The sequence below is a fragment of the Prionailurus viverrinus genome, unplaced genomic scaffold (genome assembly GCF_022837055.1).
Source record: "Prionailurus viverrinus isolate Anna unplaced genomic scaffold, UM_Priviv_1.0 scaffold_33, whole genome shotgun sequence".
In the NCBI taxonomy this organism is placed as follows: domain Eukaryota; kingdom Metazoa; phylum Chordata; class Mammalia; order Carnivora; family Felidae; genus Prionailurus; species Prionailurus viverrinus.
This window is the reverse complement of record NW_025927604.1, coordinates 1,587,205-1,607,414: the sequence shown is the minus strand read 5'-3', so window position 1 is coordinate 1,607,414 and position 20,210 is coordinate 1,587,205. Positions and strand designations below refer to the sequence as shown.

Here is a 20,210-nt window from a genome sequence, read left to right as displayed (position 1 = left end):
GTGCTGTTCGGAAGCCGGTCTCACAAGAACAACTCAAAGCAAATGTTGGTTTTCCACTGCAGCATGTTGGCCATTACAGTGAACAAGAAGGAGGGAAAAGAGCAAATCTCTCGGTGCCTCAGAAATGCCCGGAGAAGGTGCTGGAAACACCTGTGGAGCCGAGGAGCCGGTTGCCACGGGAGCGAGGGGCCACACCAGAGGGCGAGGCCACGGCAGAAGGCGTGTGTACTTTGTTCCAGATGATCAGCTCTGAGCTGTTGGCGTTTTACTTGGAAACAGTGAACCGAAAGTCACCTACTCACGTTACAACAACCATGCATCAAAATTATTTTAATACAGAGAAAACAGTCAAAACTTACACAGAACGTAAGAACTGTGGCCACTTACGCATCTAGGGGGCAAATCCCACTTGTCGCCACGTGTCTCCCTCTCTGAGACCCAAGCCAGCTTGCAGAGAGGAGAGTCCAGAAGCCCGAGCGACGTGCCCGTAAACACAGCGGGGTAGGCATTGTTTTGGTCTCCACTCGCCACAGAGACCTTCAGGGACAACCGGGGCCCCCAGCTGCTCCCTGGGAAGACACACGTCTTCATCTTCTGCCATGGGAGGGACACCAGTGACGAAGGGGGGGGGGGGGCTGGTGGAGCGCTCAGGGAAACCGAGGCACGAGGACAGCAGACACTGGAACAGGGCCGGGACCCAGGGTCTGTGTCTTCTTGGCTTTGATACATGAAATCACTTTCCTTTCCTTTGACAACCCGTGTTGTTTCCCAAATTATCACAAACCAGGCGGCTTTAAACCAAAGGAACTTGTCCTCTACTGTTCTGGGAGCTGGAGACCCAAAGTCAAGGTATGGGCAGGGCAGGGCCGCATCCCTGCTTCCTGGGCTGGTGGCCGCCACATCCCTGCTTCCTGGGCTCGTGGCCGCCACGTCCCTCCTTCCTGGGCTCGTGGCCGCCGCGTCCCTGCTTCCTGGGCTGGTGGCCGCCGCATCCCTGCTTCCTGGGCTGGTGGCCGCCGCATCCCTGCTTCCTGGGCTCATGGCCACCATGTGCTCTTCCCTGTGTCTCTGTGCGTCCTCTTGTGCCTCTCACAAGGGTGCCGTGGGATTTAGGGCCATCGCTTCACACCACAATTGCTTCCTGCCCTTACCTTAATTACATCTGCAAAGACCCTTCCTCCAAATAGTCACTAATGAGGCCCGGGCGACTTGGATTTGGGGGACACTATTCGACCCCCCACAGTCCCTCCACTAACTCCCTTTGCTCTGATGAGACCCTCACATCCTTGGCCCAGCGCCCAAGGGTGTGCGTGCTCTGGTGGCCCCCAGCCCCGTCCTGGGCCCATGTCAGGTCAGACACAGGCGCCTGGCGGCCTCTCCTCCAATGTGCCACACATGTCCCACTGCAGGACCCTCCTCCTGTCCTCACCACCCCGCCGTGTTACAGACACTTTCCTCTGATCCACTTACCCGTATTATGACGTTACTGTGGCCCGTGTGCCCACCTCTGCCCGCAGCGTGTCACCGGGGCCAGGGAGAGCTCCCTGGACGGTCCACCCACAATTTAGGGGCAGATCAGACCTCCGGAAGATCCGGGTCTGCGGCTAACAACCCCTGGTGAGCTGTGCTCCGTCCTCAATAGCACGAACCTGACACGTTCTGTGGGGCGCACCGTTTGCCGCAAGAGACGCCGGGACACCTGCGCGAACCCCCTCGCTGCCTCAGCAACGGGGCTCTCCCAGCCCGCGGACCCTCCAGACCTTCATCCCGGGACTGGTGCCCTACAGCGTGTCTCCTTCGCAAACCCCTGAGGCCAGCTTTATTTCATTTCAAGCCCGGGGGGCAGGGACTGAGGTGTCAGGCAGTGGGGGCAGGGCTTGCGTGGGGCCCGAGCCACACACACACCAGAGAGGAGGCGGCCGCCACAGAAGGAGCTGGACGCCGTCCACAAACGGGCTGTTCCCAGGAAGGTGGAAACTATGTGATGAGAACAGCAGATGGTTCCAAACTCCCAGCCCCGGGAAGGAGGCCCTGGCACAGCTGGGGACACTCGGAGGTCCACAAAGCGGGGTCCCTTGGTCGGGGGGCAGGGGTCCTGCACAGAAGCCGCCCGGGCTGTCCCAGGCTCCCCGTGCCGGCCAGCGTCCCATCCCCTCCTGTTGATGGGGGAGCAGGACCCGCAGGCAGAGCCCTGGGGGCCGACCCCGGCCCGGCGACCTCAGAGGGGTCACTGAGCCAAACGGACGATGAGGTTAACTCGGTCGCGACCCAAAGTCAGACGTCCCAATGCCTCAGACCCACCACTGGCCTTCCTCCCGCCTGCTGCCCAGCTCAGGGGTCTCCGGGGCTCCCTTCCTACCAGGAGGGCAACGGTGTAAGCCGACGGGTTCACGGCCCCCTTGGGTTTGGGGAACCCCAGAGAATGACACGGTGACGCTGTCACCTACGGAGAGAGCACTGCGCACACAGGCGACCATGTTGGGCACTGAACTAAGCGGACAGAAACCAGGAGGGGCCCGTGGACTCCCCCAGACCTACTGTCTCTGTGAAGAGGTCACTGATTTCAACATTCAGATCGCTTTCGTGGCAGAAAGTCGGCAGCCTTTCCAATGAGCCGGGCGACTAAGGACAAAGGGAAATTCCGTTTGTGAGCCTGACGGAGGATTTTCTACAAACCCTCCCGCCTGCACACCCTGACCGGGGCACGCTCTTCCTTCCCACACTCTGGGAACCGACCCCACATCCACCTCAGCGCACGGACCGCGTCTTCTGCACCACCTGTGACCACGATCGAGATGCCAACGTCTACCGTTAGGGACGGAAATCACCTCCAACCACACAGCAGGGGGACCTTCTCGCCCACTTGTATCGGGGCGATTGGACCCTGGAAATCCGAGACGTGATCAGATACCAGTTCGTCCGTTTCCTGGAAGCAGGCTGTGAGCGCCAGCCTGGGGCCACGAGGGCGGTGACCACGGAGAGGGTCCGCCAGTGTCTGCAGGCAGACACGTCCTCCGTGACGTCTGCTCAGTCCCCAACGGCGTCAGACTCGGTAGGACTGGACTCCTGTTCACCTGCCTACAGCGGTGTCTGCCCGTGGGGACGGACGCCGGGCTCTGTCCTTGGGGTGTGCGGCCTGGCACGGAGACCTCGCGGGCCAGGGCATATGACCAGGAAAGACCCCAGAGGAGGTGGGGACTGCGGCCCAGGGACGGGGGTGGCCAGTGGGGGGAGGGGGGTCAGTGGGGTGGCCAGTGGGGGCGGCCAGTGGGAGGGTCAGCAGGGGATGGCCAGTGGGGGGGGGTCAGTGGGGGTGGCCAGTGGGGGGGGTCAGCGGGGGTGGCCAGTGGGGGCGGCCAGTGGGAGGGTCAGCAGGGGATGGCCAGTGGGGGGGGGTCAGTGGGGGGGCGCCAGTTGGGGGGGGTCAGCGGGGGTGGCCAGTGGGGGGGGGGTCAGCGGGGGTGGCCAGTGGGGGCGGCCAGTGGGAGGGTCAGCGGGGGGGCGGCCACTGGGGGGGCGGCCAGTGGGGGGTCAGCAGGGGATGGCCAGTGGGGGGGAGTCAGTGGGGGGGTCAGTGGGGGGGCGGCCACTGGGGGGGCGGCCAGTGGGGTCAGTGGGGGGTCAGCCAGTGGGGGGTCAGTGGGGGGGGCGGCCAGTGGGGGGGGTCAGTGGGGGACCAGCGGGGGGTGGCCAGTGGGGGGGGCAGTGGGGGGGGCGGCCAGTGAGAGGGTCAGCAGGGGGGGCGGCCACTGGGGGGTCAGCCACTGGGGGGGTCAGTCCGGGGGGTCCAGTGGGGGGTCAGCCAATGGGGGGTCAGCAGGGGGGCGGCCAGTGGGGGGGGCCAGCCAGTGGGGGGTCAGCAGGGGGGTGGCCAGTGGGGGAGACAGTGGGGGGCGGCCAGTGGGGGGGTCAGCCAGTAGGGGGTCAGCGGGGGGGCCAGTGGGGGGTCAGCAGGGGGGTGGCCCCTGGTGGGTCAGTGCGGGGAGGGGGCCAGTGGGGGGTCAGCGGGGGGCGGCCAGCAGGCGTGGCAGGATGCACCCAGTCAGCGAGGAGCTATCAGTAGGAATGGCCCCATCCCCCTCCCCCGCTGTGTCCCCCCACCAGCCACCTTCCTGCCGAAAGTCGCGGGGGGAAGTCTGGTCAGCCTGGGGCCAGCGCTCAGGATCTCCTGGGGGCCCTGGGCCCCATCTGGGTCACCGGGGCGACACCAGGGTGGGCGCTCGCTGGAAGCTACAGGGCCCGTGATGCGGCCTGCAGCCCTGCTGGGGTCAGGCCGTGCCGCGCGGAAGCCGTGGGGACCAAGTCTCCTCCTGGGGGTGGGGGTGGGGGCTCCAGAGGAAGACGTGCCTCCAGCCCAGCCCCCGGCAGACGGCTGGACAGCGGGCTGGCCCAGCAAGCGTGCTCACCGGCCGGAAGACCAGATTCATTTGCAAAGCAAACGGTCAACCAAACCGGGATTTTTATTAACGCTCCAGGTCACCGACTGGCCTTCTCGAGGCCACAGGTCACGTGGCTGCGAGGACAGCTCAGAACCCGGCAGGCTCGTGGCCTGCTGCCCCATGCAGGCCCACCTGCACTGTAAGACCTTGTGAGGGGAAGCCGGACTTCGGGGTTTCTGTGTGGGAGTGCCTACGCTTTGTGACGGTCCGTGTGCCACGAAAAGCCACGTCACTAGAAGAATCCGGCGACTTCCGCCTTCAGCATCCCCCCCTCCCACCCCGAGATTGGGGAGCTCTGACGCTTACGGGTTATCTTTCCTGCACACGTGACACAGGGTCTCCACACACGAGTTACGAGACCGGTCATTTCCGTGTAACACGGCCGCTGATCTCCAATGTCCGCACTCGTCAGTCACACCTGGCGAACACACCTGCTAATGCACTTGGCAAACACAACCGGCGGCGTCTGTGGGCAGGACCCAGGGAGGGAGCCCGTCAGCGTGAGGATCAGATCCTTCCTGGACGTGTCACGCTGCCCGCAGAGAAAACCAGTTCATCAGCCCGTGGACCACGAACGCGCTGACCCCCGGGGACCGTGTCTGCGGGTGACATCACTCGGCTGTTTTCCAGAACCAGCTGCCGTCGGGCACGTCACTGGTGGCCTGGACCCAGCTCCACTGTTCTCAGGAAGAAACTGTTGGCCCCACATGAGGCCCGCAGGTCTGTTAATGGGGGTCCAAGCTTGGTGAGGGGAGAAGCCGGCCAGAAACACAACCAAGATGCCCACCTCCCCACACACCAGAGCTCCCCCAGCTTTTCTGTGCCACCTCTGCTTGGGGCACGGCCCCCCTGCAAGCGGGGAGCCCCTCATCAGGGCACCCCCGCCCCCGTCGCACGCTGGGAGCCCCTCCTCGGCTCCAGGACACAGCCCCGCCCTCCTCATGGAAGGACCCCCCCCCCTTACAGAAGCAAGCACGTACACACGTGAATGTCTAGTGTAGTGAACACCTGTCTACGAACAGCATGTGATGACCTATCTGCATGAACATACATTCATATGTACACACGTACCTAAAACATCATGTCAGTACGGGTGCATCGCCTTCCAGCCCAAAGCACAGCAGACAGAGGCCCTCAGCACCTGCGTGCACTTCCTTGGGGAACACAGTTCCGGAACGACAGGGGCCAGCCCCGTGCCCTTACAAGGCAGGAATGTTTGTGTCAGTGTAACAGCTGGAGAAGACTTCCCGGCCAAGGAGCCCCGAGTGGGTCCTGCTCAACCGGCAAGGCTCTGCAGGCTGGTCTGGGGCTGGTCGGGGCTGGGGAGGCGTCCCGCACGGGGAGTTAAGTGGAAAGGCCCCAGGGCCCCGGGCTGTGGAACAGAAGTGCAGCCCAGCTCAGGCCAAGGGGAGGGTTCCGGGCCGCAGGAGAGTCCAGGCATAATCTGTCGCCTCTGAAAGTGAGCACGTGGGGGGCAGAGAGGAGTGGCCTGGGGCACAAGTGACGGTGGCTGCCCGGCAAGCAGCCACGTCCCACGGGGGTGGCGTGAACGGAAGAGGCGGTGTGGTGTGTGGCCTCAGGCTGGGAGCAGAGGCAGTTAGTCGTGTGGGAGAGGAGGCGTGGACCTGTGGGCGGGAGAGTCCGAGCCCTGCCGTCTGGTTTGCAGCAACACCCTTTGCACGAGCTGGGACCCCCCGCCTCCCCACATTCCGTCCAGCGGCCGGCCGGGCACCCGGCGCCTCGTCCAGCAAGGAGACTCTGCCCGCCCGCCCCAGAGCCACCAGGCGCCAAAGGCAGGAAGCTCGAGGCCACCTCAGGCTCACGGTGCTTTGGCAGGCGCCTGGTTCTCTGCTGTCCAGACCCTGGACCCCTCTCTCTTCCACCCACAGGCTCAAATCTCCTTCTGCTCGGCGTCTTCATGCTAACACACTCTAAGCCTGCTCGAGCATCTGGGGTTTGGGAAAATCAAAGGGGAAAACCCCCCACAAATTCCTCTGCCTTGAGCCTCATCACTTTCTCCCCTGTGGACACCACAGAACAGAATCCAGCCACAGCCCACGAGGTCGGTGACGAGAACCACTGTTCGATTTTCCCGGCGCTGCTCCAGCATTCAAGGCTGGCATCCCGTCCTGAAAGCCACCCGGGGCCTAGCAACTCTTCCACAAAAGCCACGAGCAAAGTTCAGAGGGGCTGAGCACTGCACCTGTATCACACAGCTGGAGAGAGCCCGGGTCCGTCCTCCTGGGCGGTGACCGCTGTTCTCGACCGTCAGCCCATCCGTCCAGAGGCGGGTTCCGGGAAAGCTGCGCGCTGGGGGCCACGCTGAGGTCCCTGCTCCTCCCCCACCCCCCGCATCCCGATGAGCTGGTGCCCCCAGGTGTCCTCACGACAAGCCCACCCCGTCCCCACCCAAAGGGTTACCTTGCTGATTCCAACACAAGGGACGTGTTAACGAGAAGAACAAGATCTTGAGGAGGACGTGTGTTCCCCCAAAACAGCACCCGTTAGCCGGACTCGCGGGCCCCAGCCCACCCTGCCGCGGGCTCTCCGCCCGAGCCACCGCCGAGTTTCGGGCCCTTCCAGAAAGCAGACGTGCCGCGCTTCCCCGGACGTTGCACCACGACGCCTCAAACGTGCAGACGAGAACGCGCATCGCCGGCAGGTCTGGGAGACACGCGGCCGTGGGCACAGCTGACAGGTGGTACCTGGTGGTGCAGATGAGGCCTCGGGCTCCAGACGGAGAACCTCGAGGCAGCTGCGGACCCGGCTCCTACCCGTGACCCTTCCCGTCCGCCTGGGAGCCACCATGCCGGTGGGCGGGCGCCTGTGTTCACACCGCTGGCCCGGGCTCCCTACAGAACCTGCACCTGTCCTTTGCCTTCTGTCAGGTCAGGAGGATGACTTCCAGCCAGACCGGCCAACAGGACGGTGCAACACGCTCCAGTTATTTCCAGACGGCGCTCACGGCAGCCTCCCTTACACCCGGGACCTCGGGAAACAGATGCGTGAGGAAGACGATCCGACAACAGGACCAACGTCCTGAGCGAGTCAAGGGCCCAGGCGTCCCCTCCAGGACTCCCCTCGCGGACCAGGACCGTGCACCAAAGACAAGGGATTCCCTGGGGCCGCGGGCGACACAGCGGAGGAACAGTGGGTGCCGGGCGAGCGCGTCCACCCCCGTGCCGCGTCCAGCACTCAGGTCGCTAGACCCAGGCGGGACCCGGACAGACACACACACAGCCAGACACGCACACGCGGCCTGAATCCGGGGCCAGCTCCCTCAGGCCTCATCCGGAAACTCTACTCCCGGAGAAAGCGACAGAGTCGCTTGAATTCTCACACGGTTCGGCCTGAGCGCCTCACACCCGGCGCGGCCGTCTGGGCGGCGGGGGCAGGAAGGAGGGCGGCGCCCTTGCTCTGCAGCGGGCGCTCCAGGAAGGCTTCCCGGCAGCAGGGGCCTGACCACGCGTCTCCCTCCAACGGCTGCTTGTGGGGAAAACGAGGAACGGTCTGGGTCCCCCCGGAGGCTCCACTTCAGCCTCCCCCGACACGTGCGGCCTCACGGCTCTGAGCCGTGTCTCCGTGGCCTCGGTGATGACCCACAGGAGGCGCTCTGCCAAGTGCAGAGAACCAGGCGCGCCACCGGGGGGCCACCGATCGAGCGAGCAATCCCGCCAGCTTGTGGCACAGGGCTGACACCACGCGCGCCTGTGACGGCCACGAATGAGCGAACTGGCTCGCAGCTTCTCCGCCACGAAGTCCCACTCCCTGAATTCTGGACCGAGCGGGGTGGTCGGGCATTCTGTCCCTTCTCCGCGGCCACCCACGTGTCCTCACGTCCCCAGCCCCACAGAGCGCGGGCCACGGCCTGGTGCTCGGTAAGCGGCTGAACAAGCAGAGGGCAGAGGCGGCCGGTTGGGTGGCCGGAACCTGGGGGCAACTACGGCCCCGTCACCAGCCCGGGTCAGTGTGTGTCCACCGGCGCGCAGCCCCGAGCAGAGCCTGGCTGACCGCACCCGAAGACGAGCCGCAGACCAGAGGAGGTTCCCGGGGACAGTGGGCCCACAGGAAACACGCCGCGTGGCCGTGGACCCGGGGGGCTCGGACCACGTTCTCCCTGCCAGACAGACGTGGGCACCGTGGCTCCGCCCGACATGCCGTCCCTGGCAGCGTGCGCGTTTCTGTCCTTTTCCAGCGACCTTACCATAGTCACTTCAAAGCCACGCTCACCGGCGGGATCACTCGCAGCGCAAAGGGGCGGCGGGGCCCCGTGGGAGCAAGCAGCGAGCCACCGGCAGGGCAGTGGCCCACCCTCGCCTCGTGTCTTCACGCGCACTGCCTGCAAAGTGAAGACATTTCACCCCCATCGCCTGCAGGCTGGGTTCCTCCCCTGAAGAGTCAGGGGGCCACCGCCCACGAGGAGTGGGACCAGCAGTGACTCCTGAAGTACGGGAGGGTGCACGGCGTGGAGGACGGGTGTGCGGGGGAGCTGTGATCTGGCCAGGGACCCAGGGGCCGAGCCGCAGAGAAGATCCACGAGGCTGGCAGTGAGCAGAGCACAAGCCCCGCCCTCCGACACCGTCCTGGGCGCGGCCACGGCCACCACAGTGACAGGTGGTGCGGGGACACGAGGAGGAGGAGGAGGAGGAGGAGCAGGCAGACACGGAGGCCGCGGGAAGGAGGCTGGCGACGTGGAGGCCCCTCTGGGTGCAGGAGCTCGGTCTCTGCACGGACACTGGGCACGGCCGCTGGCCTCCAATGAAACCATTCCGGGGCACGGCGGGGGAGGCTTCTCTACAAAACTTCGCTCTCTGTGGGTGCGGGCAGCAGACGAACCGAGGCCGGAGTTCTGCGTCCCCCCCTTTCCAGGGCGCAGCAACGGGGCCGGATGGCTCCAGGAGCCAGGCGGTGCCATCCCGGCCCGAGTCTGTGCCGGGCCGGTGACACCCAGGGCTCGTGCGGCGGGTGTGGACGGGAGTCTGGCACGGGTCGCGGTCACAGAGGCAACGGATTCCAGTCCACGCTGCAGGTCAGCACCGTGGAGGAAGGACTGAGCCCCGAGCCACCCGTCAGTCAGGGGCTCGGGCAGAGCAAAGGCTTCACGAGATGTCGGTGGCCACCCGCTCGGGGTCGAGGAAAGCAGGCAGCACCGGCCTCCGTGTCAGAAGTGGGCCCGGCAGGTGCGGACCCCTGGGGGCGCCGAGCCCAGCCCGGCGGTCCACGCGCACCGGCCCGCGCCTCCTCACCGAGCCCCCTCGCTCCAGGTCGTGACGGGAAACGTGGACGGCATCACCTCCCGGCACGGTAGTTTTTAGGGAACAGACATGCGTGTTCTCAGCGAGTCGGCCGGCAAGGGCTCCGTCTGTCTGTCCGGACTTGTTCTGCTTTCTGGAGACAGAACAGTAAGAGGATCGGCCTGTGTGCGGGAAGGACAAGGATGGTCGGAAGGCTCGTGGAGCTTCTGTTGTCATGTTGTCACCGCACAACTCCGGGCTTCTCGGCGAGGGTCGCCAACCACTCGAGCGGGATTCGGTCGCGGCAAACACTTTACAAACGACAGTTTCCACGACGCTTCAGGCGATGGTCAACGTCGGGAAGAGCAGAAAGCACAGTGAAAGCCAGACTCCTGTCTTCACGCCCCAAAGCTCTGAGAGAGAAAAGCCAGTCGGCAGCGGGCACGCACCTGAGCCCTCCCTGCAAGTGACACGGGGCGTGGGTGTGTCCCTCCCCGCTCAGTCACAAGACCGCGGATGAAGCTGTTCCCGGCAGAACCGTAGGCGGCCAGCTGTCAGGAATCAAAGCGGGGAAATGGGACTTTGAGATTACCGTGCGAAGTCAGGGAGACGTTCAGGACACTGGCTAAGGCCGCTGGGGGCCTTCGGGAGCAGCCCCCCTTCCTCGGACGCCGGTCTCTGCACAAGGAAACCAGACAGACGCCCAAACAGCAGACAGAGACTGAGTCACTTTCAACAAATACCACCAACATAGAAATGGGCACCACTGGAGTTTCTGGAACCTTCTAGATCCAAACGTGCTATCTCCCGCCAACGCGTCACAGTTTGGGCTGTGACAATACTCGTTACCCTGAACACAGATGGCTGAGAACCCACATCTGGAAGATTTCAAGCTTACTACGTGCACTCAACAGCTGAAGAGCAGGGACACCATCTGATCAGGGCCTTGGTTACTGTCACCAGGACCCCAGAGGGAGCCTGGGAGGGACGAGCAGGAAGCAGGGGGAAGGTGCAGGGCTGGGCCCTCTGCTCGTGGCTCCGAGGGCTGGCGGGGTCTGGACCCCCCCCACCTGCTCTCCACCTGCAGGAGGCCCCAAGCACTGTCACCTGGCACACCGTCACCCCAAGCACGGTCACCCGACGTGCACGGTCACCACACGTACCGTCGCCCGGTGCCCTGTCACCCCCCACCCTGTCACCTGGCACCATCACCCCACGCACTGTCACCCCGCACAGTCACCCGGTGCAGTCCCCGTGGGGGCCACCTGCCCTCTCTGCAGCCACAGGGTGACCGACTCCCACCCGGGCACGCCATGCGCTCTCTTGTCTCACGGCTTCAGCTGGGAAGCGATGACGTGGTAAAGCCACAGAACGTGACGGAAGATCCCATCTGTGCAAATCAGACGATCTCCTGAAACTCTGTCCAGACGGCAAATACGTCTTTTGTAAATATCAAATACGTTTAAAATGTGTTTGTCGAGTTCCCGGAACACATCCGAGAATCTTTCTGGTGAATCACTCGGCAAATCAAACCCAACTACTTAGGTCATTTGGCGTGCAATTCTGTACACAGGAAACAGGTGTCAGGGGCTTTTTGAAAGGCAACAGACTCTATACGTTCTCCACGGTTTTTAAAGCAAGCTCCAAATGACCCACTTTTGCCAGTTTCACATTCTCCGTTTCACTTAACATAGGTAAACAGCACTCACTCCCTGCCCCCCGCCAACCATGTTCCACGCCAGCTGGGGAAGTATCCTCTGGCCTCCTGTTGGCCGGGCCGCGGGTGGTCCCGGTGAACTGAACACCTGTGTACCTGGGCCCCCGAGGGCTGCGCCCCCCCCCACCGACCCTCCCTCCGGGACTGCCATCCCAGGTGTGGCCGGCACACGGAACAGGTGTCGGTCTTGGGGGAGGGGGAGCAAGACGAGAGGCCCAGGGCCTGGTCTGCACCCCCCCCATCCAGCGCTTCTCCCCACCTTTGGCGACACGCCACGCCCCCTGGGCACGTGCTCCCCAAGCTCCGGCTCATGGCCACCTCGCGACATGGAGTTTAACGGAACGGGATTCTGTTCACGTCACACAAATACGTAGCATTACACGCGTCTAAGGAGAGACGAGAATTCTGGCGTGGCTGGCGAAGAGCGGTTGCAAGCTGCCCACGACCCCGAGCGGGCGCGCTCATCACCGCTGCGCCGTCGAGGACGGAGGACGTGTCGCTAAAGCATCCGGTAGCTGAGGGCCTCAGCTCCCCAGACCTGGGTGTCGCACAGCCACTCGCGTGTCTGGCTGGGGAGCAACTCGGCAGTTTGAGAAACGCATGTGATCTTCCCTGGCGTTCCCTCCCTGTTCTCCTTGCCATAACGGCGAAAAGGACCGACTCTTCCAGAGACGGGAAGGTGCCCCACCCCCTCCAGTGCCCCTCGGAACAGCGTCCCCTCCTCTCGCACCCAGAGCCCGGACCAGGGCGGGTCCCCGGAGGAACAGCCCGCGTCTGTCACCTCCGTCTCTGGGACCCCTGCAGAGTCCGCGTGTCGGCCGGGGCCACACGGCATCTCTGGCAAACACGTCTTGGTCCAGACCGCGACACGTCACGCTCCCGAGATCGAAACGGCAAAGCGCCTCGACCAGTGACAGTGTCCCAGCTATTTGAGAGCAGAGTCTGTTTGTTTGTTTGTTTGTTTGTTTTGAGAGGGAGGAGGGGCAGAGAGAGAGAGAGAGAGAGAGAGACAGAGAGAGAGAGAGAATCCCAAGTAGGCTGTGTGCTGTCAGCACAGAGCCCGAAACGGAGCTCGATCCCACAACTGCGGGATCATGGCCTGAGCTGAAATCGTGTTCGACGCTAAACTGACAGCCCCCAGGGGCCCCAAAGCATCTATTCTAACTGTGCTTCCTCACATTTTCGTGGGAGACCGTGCACGGCCAGAGCAGCTTGGGCTCTCTCCAGGAGCTGCCTCGGGTCCCGACCTTGCTGTCGGCCTCCCAAGGGCCCCCGAGGTGCCGCCCCGACGACGGGCTGAGGGAAAAAAGAACGCCACTCTCCGTTTGAAAACGTGGCCCGTTTATTTGAACTGAAGGCATCGTTACATAGTGCAAACGTTTCTTTGGTATGAACTGGTTACAATGAACGTAAAAAGGCACTTGTCTGTTGGCAACATCAGAAAGTAAATAAATATGTACACTCGCCTCACGTCACCGTGGCTGCCGAGAGGGCCCCGGGACCCCGCCCGCAGCTCGGACGCTCCGCGTGAGACTAATCCGGTGGCCCCGCCACATTCCACGTTCCCGCTGCGGTTCCAGACAGGCACCGCGAGTCGCAGGCAGCCGCGCCTCCGGGTAGCGGACACGGTCCCAGTCACCCGTTCTAGCCCACGTGCGTGTGCCTCCGAGCAAAACCACAATCCGCCACCAAGGCGCCTGGAGACGCCGGCCGCTCGCGGAGGGTGGGGTCCGCTGTCCTTCTGCACCTGAGCAACCTCCACAACTGTCACGCTGTGGACAGTCCTCCGCTCTCGACTCGACAGAAATCGGTTCTAGGGGTTGGGTGTTAAAAGTGACTTGATCCCTCAGGGGCAGTCCCACGCCCCACGGAACACCAGCTTGTATTTACCACTCAACGTGACGAGGATGAGAAGTCAAGTTGGCTGTGTTTAGAGCCGCCGTGAACACGCTCATGGCGGGGGTGTGCACTCCCTCCCGCGGTTGGGGCCGGCTGGTCACAGAGCCGGGGTCTCCTGCTTCCGGAAGGAAGGCCGTGCCGGGCCCAGGTCGGGCTTCAAAACTGCTCACGACGTGCCCGACGGCCTCCCGGCCACCCCAGGGATGGGGTGCCCCCGACCCCCCAGCCCGGGACACGCCCCCCACACGAAACCACCTGTGACCTCGGGGCACTTCCCACGGCGCCCGCACGTTCAGGGACACGTTTCTGAGGACACAGATCACTTCATATTGAAAACAAAGAAGGAGGTTTCTGGTCAATTGAAAAGAGAGACCACGAGGTATGATGGTTGCTCTTCACTGAATTCGGAGACGACTTTCGCACAGTGGAAGGCATTTCTCTGCCACCCGAACACCGCAAACATGGGCGCAATCTCGTCAAACATCCTGCATTTTGAAAATACAAATGAGGTATAGGGACTGATTGTTTCCTTAAGGCACTTACACAACCTGAAGTCAGAAAGTCGCCAACACCGACACCTCCGTCGGGAGAGGCCTCCGTGCGGGCACCACGCCCGGGGTTGAGTAGGAATGTGGGGGGAGGGGGGTTCCACACTCGGTCCACCCCAGGCGGCGCCACGCAAGCCGTGGTTTCTGGACGTGGCTGGATGTCCTCACGGGAGACGTGCTAGAGGTCGCCGGCGAGCGGGGGCTGAGCCGCGGGGCCGTGTGCTCCGTGCTGGTGTCGGGTCGGGGCCGGGGAGCCCGCACCCGCCGCCCGGACGTCAGCCGCCTCTCCCAGCAGCCTGCCCGTCGGCCGAGTCCTGATGCCGCTCTCCCTGCGGTGCGCTTCCTTCTGGCGGCTCCGTGACGCGCCCTCACGGCGGGCGGCTGCCGAGCTCCCGGCGTCGGAGCCCAGCGGGACGAACGTTTGGTTGGGGAGACGAGTAGCGGCCAGGGACACGAATCCAGGAGCCTAAATAACTGGACCGTGCAATTTACTAGTAGCACCAATTTGTCATTAAAAAAACTTAAATAAAAACCTGAGAATCTAACGTGAAGTCAGGACGTGTGTCCGTGGTTTCTCCTCCGCCAACGCTCTGGTCTAAGCACCTGTGCTCCTCCGGAGACAGAAGGGGTCCCGGGCGGCGATGGTCCCTCTCGTCCACACGCCCCGCGTGGGCGCCGAAGGCTTCGCGGAGCCTACGGCCTCTTCCCCGAGCTGTCTCTCGGGCAGGCCGGACAGCAGGCCCCGGGGGCTCTCACGGGTGCTGGGCAACCGGCAGGCTGGCAGGCTTCCACAAAGCACGTGACCTGCCCGTCCTGGAGGAGAGAGGCGGCAGCACCAGTCAGCTCCTGGGGTGCGCGTCCTGGGCGCCGCCCGCCCGCCCTTCCCCACCCGCCTGCGCCCGAGTTCTCTGGTGCACTGTGCAACACAGGGGTCGTTGTCCGGGTGATTCACGGCTTCGGACACTCTGTACTTCTTCCGGGAGGTCCCTGCCCTCGGCTCCCCACCATCCCCCCCACCCTGAGGACAGCCCGGGACCGGGGGCTCAGCACACCCTCCTGGCCCCACCCCTGAGACCCTGCGTCCGGGGATGTCAGCCAGAGGAGGACAAAGTCAGGAGGCGCAGTCCCTGCCCTGCCCAAACGCGACAACCGCCAGGGATCCTGGGGCGCCTGCCTCTCCCGTCCCCGGACCGGAGGAAGCATCCCCTTCCCGGCGTGCATCTGGGGCACCAGACCGGCCCACTGCCCTGTGCTGTGCCCCCAGCCTCTGCCCCCAGCCTCCGGCCCGGGCACCACGGCGGCCCGTCCCCTTCCTCTGGAGGCCCAGGCCACCCGGCGGGACTGCTCAGGCAGCGGTGCGCGGGCCGCCCCGTAACGGCGGCTCTCGGGGAAGAGCCACCCCCTCCCCAGACAAGCACTGGGGCCTCTGGTGGACCCTGCGGCCGCCCGCCCCGGAGCCCACGTGCTGGGGCCCCACACTCACACGGCACTCGCAGGTGGTACACGCGTCTTGCTTCCACGTGGCGCCGTTGGCGTGAGGCTCCCCGTCTGCGTCCGTGCAGTCCGTGGCGCTGAGCCGGGCCTCCAGCCTCTTTATCTGCCGCAAAGCAAAGCGAGACGTGTGTGGGTCACACGCGACCGAGAACTTCTCTCTGCAAGGGCGGCTGTGCCGTCGCCGGGAGCGGCGCCTCCCAGGGGCGGCCCGTCACCAGGCAGGCGACAGCCTAGCCGGCCTACGCCACACCCGGGCCTACGCTGCAAGGCACAGGAGGCGCAGCTGCGGGGGAGCAGGAGGAGCCCGGAGAATCGGAGAGCGGCTTCCCACAGGCCATCGAGCGCCAGACCCAGCCGGACGGGAACACCCTGAGCTTGGACCCCGGCGGCCGACGGTCGTGACCGGGCTCCGCGGGCGTCCCTTCCTCCGACCCTGCGGCTGGGCCGGCGGTGACGGCACGTCCAGACTGTCCTCGCATGGGGTTTCCGTCACAGGCAGCCACATCTCCAGACCCCCCAGAATGGGCACAATTGGGCACAACTGCCTGACATGGTGCCCGCAGCTCTGATGGAGGGCAGGAGTGGGCCGAACAGTGAACTCGCAGACCCCCTACGAGCCCCCGTCAGTGAAACGCGTGACGTGCACGCGGTGTGACAGCAGTGGAAAACAGCACGGCCTCCCCCCTGCGCGAGGCCAGACCGCCGCCCAGAGCAGCGAAGTCACCTGCCCCGGGCACTCAGCACCCAGCTCACCCACGGCCTGGTCACCTGACATTTACGGGCCGACGGGCACTCGAGCCGGCAGGTCATAGGCAGGCTCCGAGCGGAAGCCGGCACTTATCAGCACAACCGATCTCAAAAGCCACCGGACCTTCCAAGAAGGGAGGGAAAGGAAGGTCCCTGAGGTGCAGCAGCGGGGGCCACGGGCCGGGCAGGGCTGCTGGGGACGGCGGGGGTTCCCTCGGTGGCTGCTGACCCCGTTTCAGCATAAAGCCAGAGGCAGCAAGGCCAGAACTGGAGCCGCGTCCGCCTCAGGGAGACCGTGAGCACGTCTACAGGATGCAGCGCAGCCGCACGGAGCCCGACAGGTGCCCCCACTCCCTCTTGGGCTGCAGTCACAGCAGACGTCCCCCTGCACGGCACCAGCCCTGGCGCCCTGACCAGCACCTGCCCTGAAACGCAGAGCTTCATAGAGCAAAGGGGACAGACGGGACGGCAGAGTCACCTCATCCTGCAGGTGCGAGAAGTCACGGACACACAGACGCTGGCCTCACGCTGCCTCGTCCTGCCTCCTGCCTCTGCTCACACTACCCCACCTGCAGAGCATGACCCCCCCGTCCCCCGCCCCCCACCCACCTGTGACGCTCCAAGGGTCTCCGAGAGACTGTCTTCAGGCCTCCCAGCGCCCACCTGTCTCGGGCTGGGCCCCCAGGACACCCTGTGCTTGTCACAGCCTGGTTGTCTCTCAGGCTCCAAGTGGGGGCTGCTCCTGGTGCCTTAAACCCTGAACTCTGCACGGTGCCCGCTATCCCCTCCTAGCCTGTCTCCATTTGCCGTGTGACAGCAAATTAAGGCCATCAGGTGAGATCACCTCACGCTGCACGTGCATGTCAAGACAGGAGGGCAGATGCTGTCAGAGCCGGGACACCTCTCCGAGAGGCTGGGACAGAAGACCCCAGGGTCCCATCCCTGAGGACTGGGGGCCCCGTAAGTAGGAGTGGGGTCGTGCTCCAAGACCACCAGTCACAGGCACATCTCCAGAAGTTTCCACAACATCAGGAATCCCTGCCAAAAGGACCGTCCGAGGTCTGCACGCTCATTACTAAGGCCTCAGTCTCCACTCTTGATACATAAAAGCCCACCACGGAGGCCCGGACACAGAGACGGGAGAGGAGGAAGCAAGTCCCCTGAGCCGGGGAGGACAGATGGTTTTCTGCAAACCCTACGGATGCCCAGAGAAGAGCCCAGTGTATAGACGGTGCCCTGCCCCCAGCAGGGGGTCCTGACCACAAACCAGCTCCTGATCCCGCCCTGGGACCAAGGATCGCATCGTCATGGCCTCAAGATGGGACCTGAAGTGTGGCTTCTCCCTCGCGGCCCTAATCCTGAGCCCCCTCCTGACCTACGGACTCTGGCCGCTCCGGGGACCCCCTCCCACAAGGGCACCTGCGGGCAGCTCAAAGCATGAGCCCCCCAGCCGTGGGAATCCTGAGGGCAGCCCAAAGTGGCTGGGCCGGGGACAGGCCACAAAGAGGCCCCAGAAGCAAGTGGTGTCCCTGGAGGCTCCAAGTGAGGGCAGACCAGTGGCACGCCCACGCAGTCACGGTGGCCACGGTGCCATCTGCAACGTGGGAGAGGACGTGCCAGGCAGTTACCTGCTCTCTGAGGTCCGTGATGGTCTTCTGCATTTCCACAACGAAGTCCTTGAAGTCGTTCGTCCCTGGAACCTGTGGACGCTCATGGGACGCGGCCGTGGCATTGCCGGGGCGCTTTCTGTGCTGCCCCATGCTGCGCGGGGGAGAAGGGGACACTGTGACTCGAGCTGGAGGCCACCGGTGGCTGCACGTGCCCCCGCCCAGCAGCGGGACCTCACCCCGGAGACGGCCGTACCTTGGTGTCCCCCCGGGTCCTGCTCCCCCGGCGGGGCCGTCCTCCTGGTAGCTGAACCCCAGGGACCGCCTGCCTCGGAGATGATACGAGAACGCGTTGAACTGTCCCCGGGTCCGGCAGTCTGAAATGCAAGCAGAAGGGCTGTGTCAGGTGGCGCTGGGTCCAATTCAGAAGACACAGGCTCATCCTGGGAGACGTCAGCTGGCCTTCCGGCACGTGTACGACTCGAGCCACCGCCTGGTGGCCACAGCGGCCGAGGGCCCGACTGTGCTTCCCTTCTCCCGCCACAGGCAAGATGGCCTCTGACTGTGTCCCCCCCCCGCCCCACCCGCCCCGTTCCCAGGAGCCCCCGGCCTGCTCCGGCCTCCTGCAGGCACGAAGCACTGCGGCTGTCCTCTCAAACCCACGCCGGCCTCCCCCACCACAGGGACGGGGGCACGCGGTCCCGGCCTCACGTCCATCTGCTCGCGCCAGGGCGTCAGCCTCCCCTGTGGCCGGCGGGGGGGGGGGGGGGCGATGTGGAGCACGTTGCACACGCTGGTGCCCCGTCCGGCAGCCCGGCCCCAGACAGCAGGACGTGGAGCACAAGCTGGGACAAGAGCCAGGCCACGCTCTGTCTGCCGGCCGCTGGGAAGGGAAGGCAGGGCCTGGAGCCCCTCTGCCCTCAGACCGCGCCTCCCGGAGGCCTCCACGTGCCTCCGATCGTCAGCAGCCACCATTCGGCTTCCCACCCGCTCCCGGACCCATGTCATGCAGGGTCACAGCGTAGGCTCGTGGGACCCAGAGGCCTGGGGCAACGCCGTGGGAGCAGAGGACGCGCGGCCCGTGGCGCTAAAGCACACACCCTCCCCAGCAGTGCTCACACCGTGCGGCCAGGTGCCCCTCGGGGCGGCAGCAGGAGCCCACGGCGACACTCCCGCTGGGCAAACAGACACCACGATCCAGCCAGTAATCCTCGTGAAGGTCCCGCGTGGGGGGACAGGCCGGCATCACACGCCTCCTGTGGCCGCACCGAGAGAACGCAGCCCCACCCGCGGAGCGCCAGCACCCCGGACGCAGAGCCGGGTCTGATCTGAACCCAGGGAGAGGCTGCGGCGGGCCCAGAGGAGGACGGAGGGGACCCGGGGGCGCGAGATTAAATCCCTGTCGTGGGACGTGCATGTGTATCCACGCTAACTTCCCAATCTCGCCCACACACACGTGAGTGAGTTATTCAGGAGCACGGGGGCACGCTCCTCCTCTAGTTCAGGAAAACGTGCCCTATTTCCCTACAAACACACACACACACACACACACACACACACACCAGTACACACACGTATGTATACATACGTGCGTACCCATGCACACACATACACAAGTGTACAAACACGCACAATGTGTGCATATGCATGCATACATACACACATACGCACCCATGTGTGCATGTGTGCATGCGTATGCACATACGCACACGTGTGGACACACGCCCACCTGTGCTTGCATACACATACACAGTACACACATGCGTGTATGCACGCGCACACAGATGCACATACACATGCGTGGGCGTACACATGCATGGGCGTGCATACACGTGTGTGTACACACATATGCATACACACGCGCATGCATACTTAGGCACACGTGAATTCATACAGACACACGGGAGAGAGAACAGTGACTGATACGTAACAAACGACCGATGCATCTATTCAGGTCCCGGAATCACCCGCGGTATTTTATAACCCACGCGATTACTTCAAAATACACCATCACGTGCAAGAGTGTGTGCGTGTGCCTATGTGCTCTTCCTTGCCCACAGAGGGGCAACTTGAAACTCCCCTCTGAAACCACCCACCCAGGAGCCCTCCCGTCCGGCCCCTCTGTGCACACGACGCGCGGCTGTGACTCCGGGGGGAGCTCAGAGGGCTGCTTTCAGCGAGTCTTTAGAAGCTGAATGGAAAGGAAACAGCAACCGACGTTCGGTCTGTCGAAACTTTCTTTTTCTACTGTATTTTAAACACGACTTTGGCGCTACAGTGAAAGACAAAGCTTATAAAGCATCCTTCCGGGGCGCCTGGGTGGCTCCGTCGGTTGAGCATCCGACTTCGGCACGGGTCGTGATCTCACGGTCTGTGAGTTCGAGCCCCGCGTCGGGCTCTGTGCTGACGGCTGGGAGCCTGGCGCCTGCTTCGGATTCTGTGTCTCCCTCTCCCTCTGCCCCTCCCCCACTGTCACTTTGTCTCGCTCTATCTCTGAAAAATAAATAAATGTAAAAAAAATTTTT

General features: G+C 64.0%; 1 protein-coding gene across 1 annotated transcript in view; it reads right to left on the bottom strand.

Moving 5' to 3' along the window:
- Positions 1–12,714: 12,714 nt before the first annotated feature.
- PXDN (peroxidasin) overlaps positions 12,715–20,210 on the bottom strand; it is an 80,240-nt gene continuing 72,744 nt past the window's right edge. The window contains exons 22-25 of the mRNA XM_047845107.1: positions 17,942–18,062; positions 17,707–17,839; positions 15,321–15,434; positions 12,715–14,650 (exon numbers count right to left, since the gene is read on the bottom strand). Of these exons, the coding sequence (XP_047701063.1) occupies positions 14,531–14,650; positions 15,321–15,434; positions 17,707–17,839; positions 17,942–18,062 (488 nt within the window). The 3' untranslated portion in view covers positions 12,715–14,530. The remainder of the gene's footprint in view (positions 14,651–15,320; positions 15,435–17,706; positions 17,840–17,941; positions 18,063–20,210) is intronic.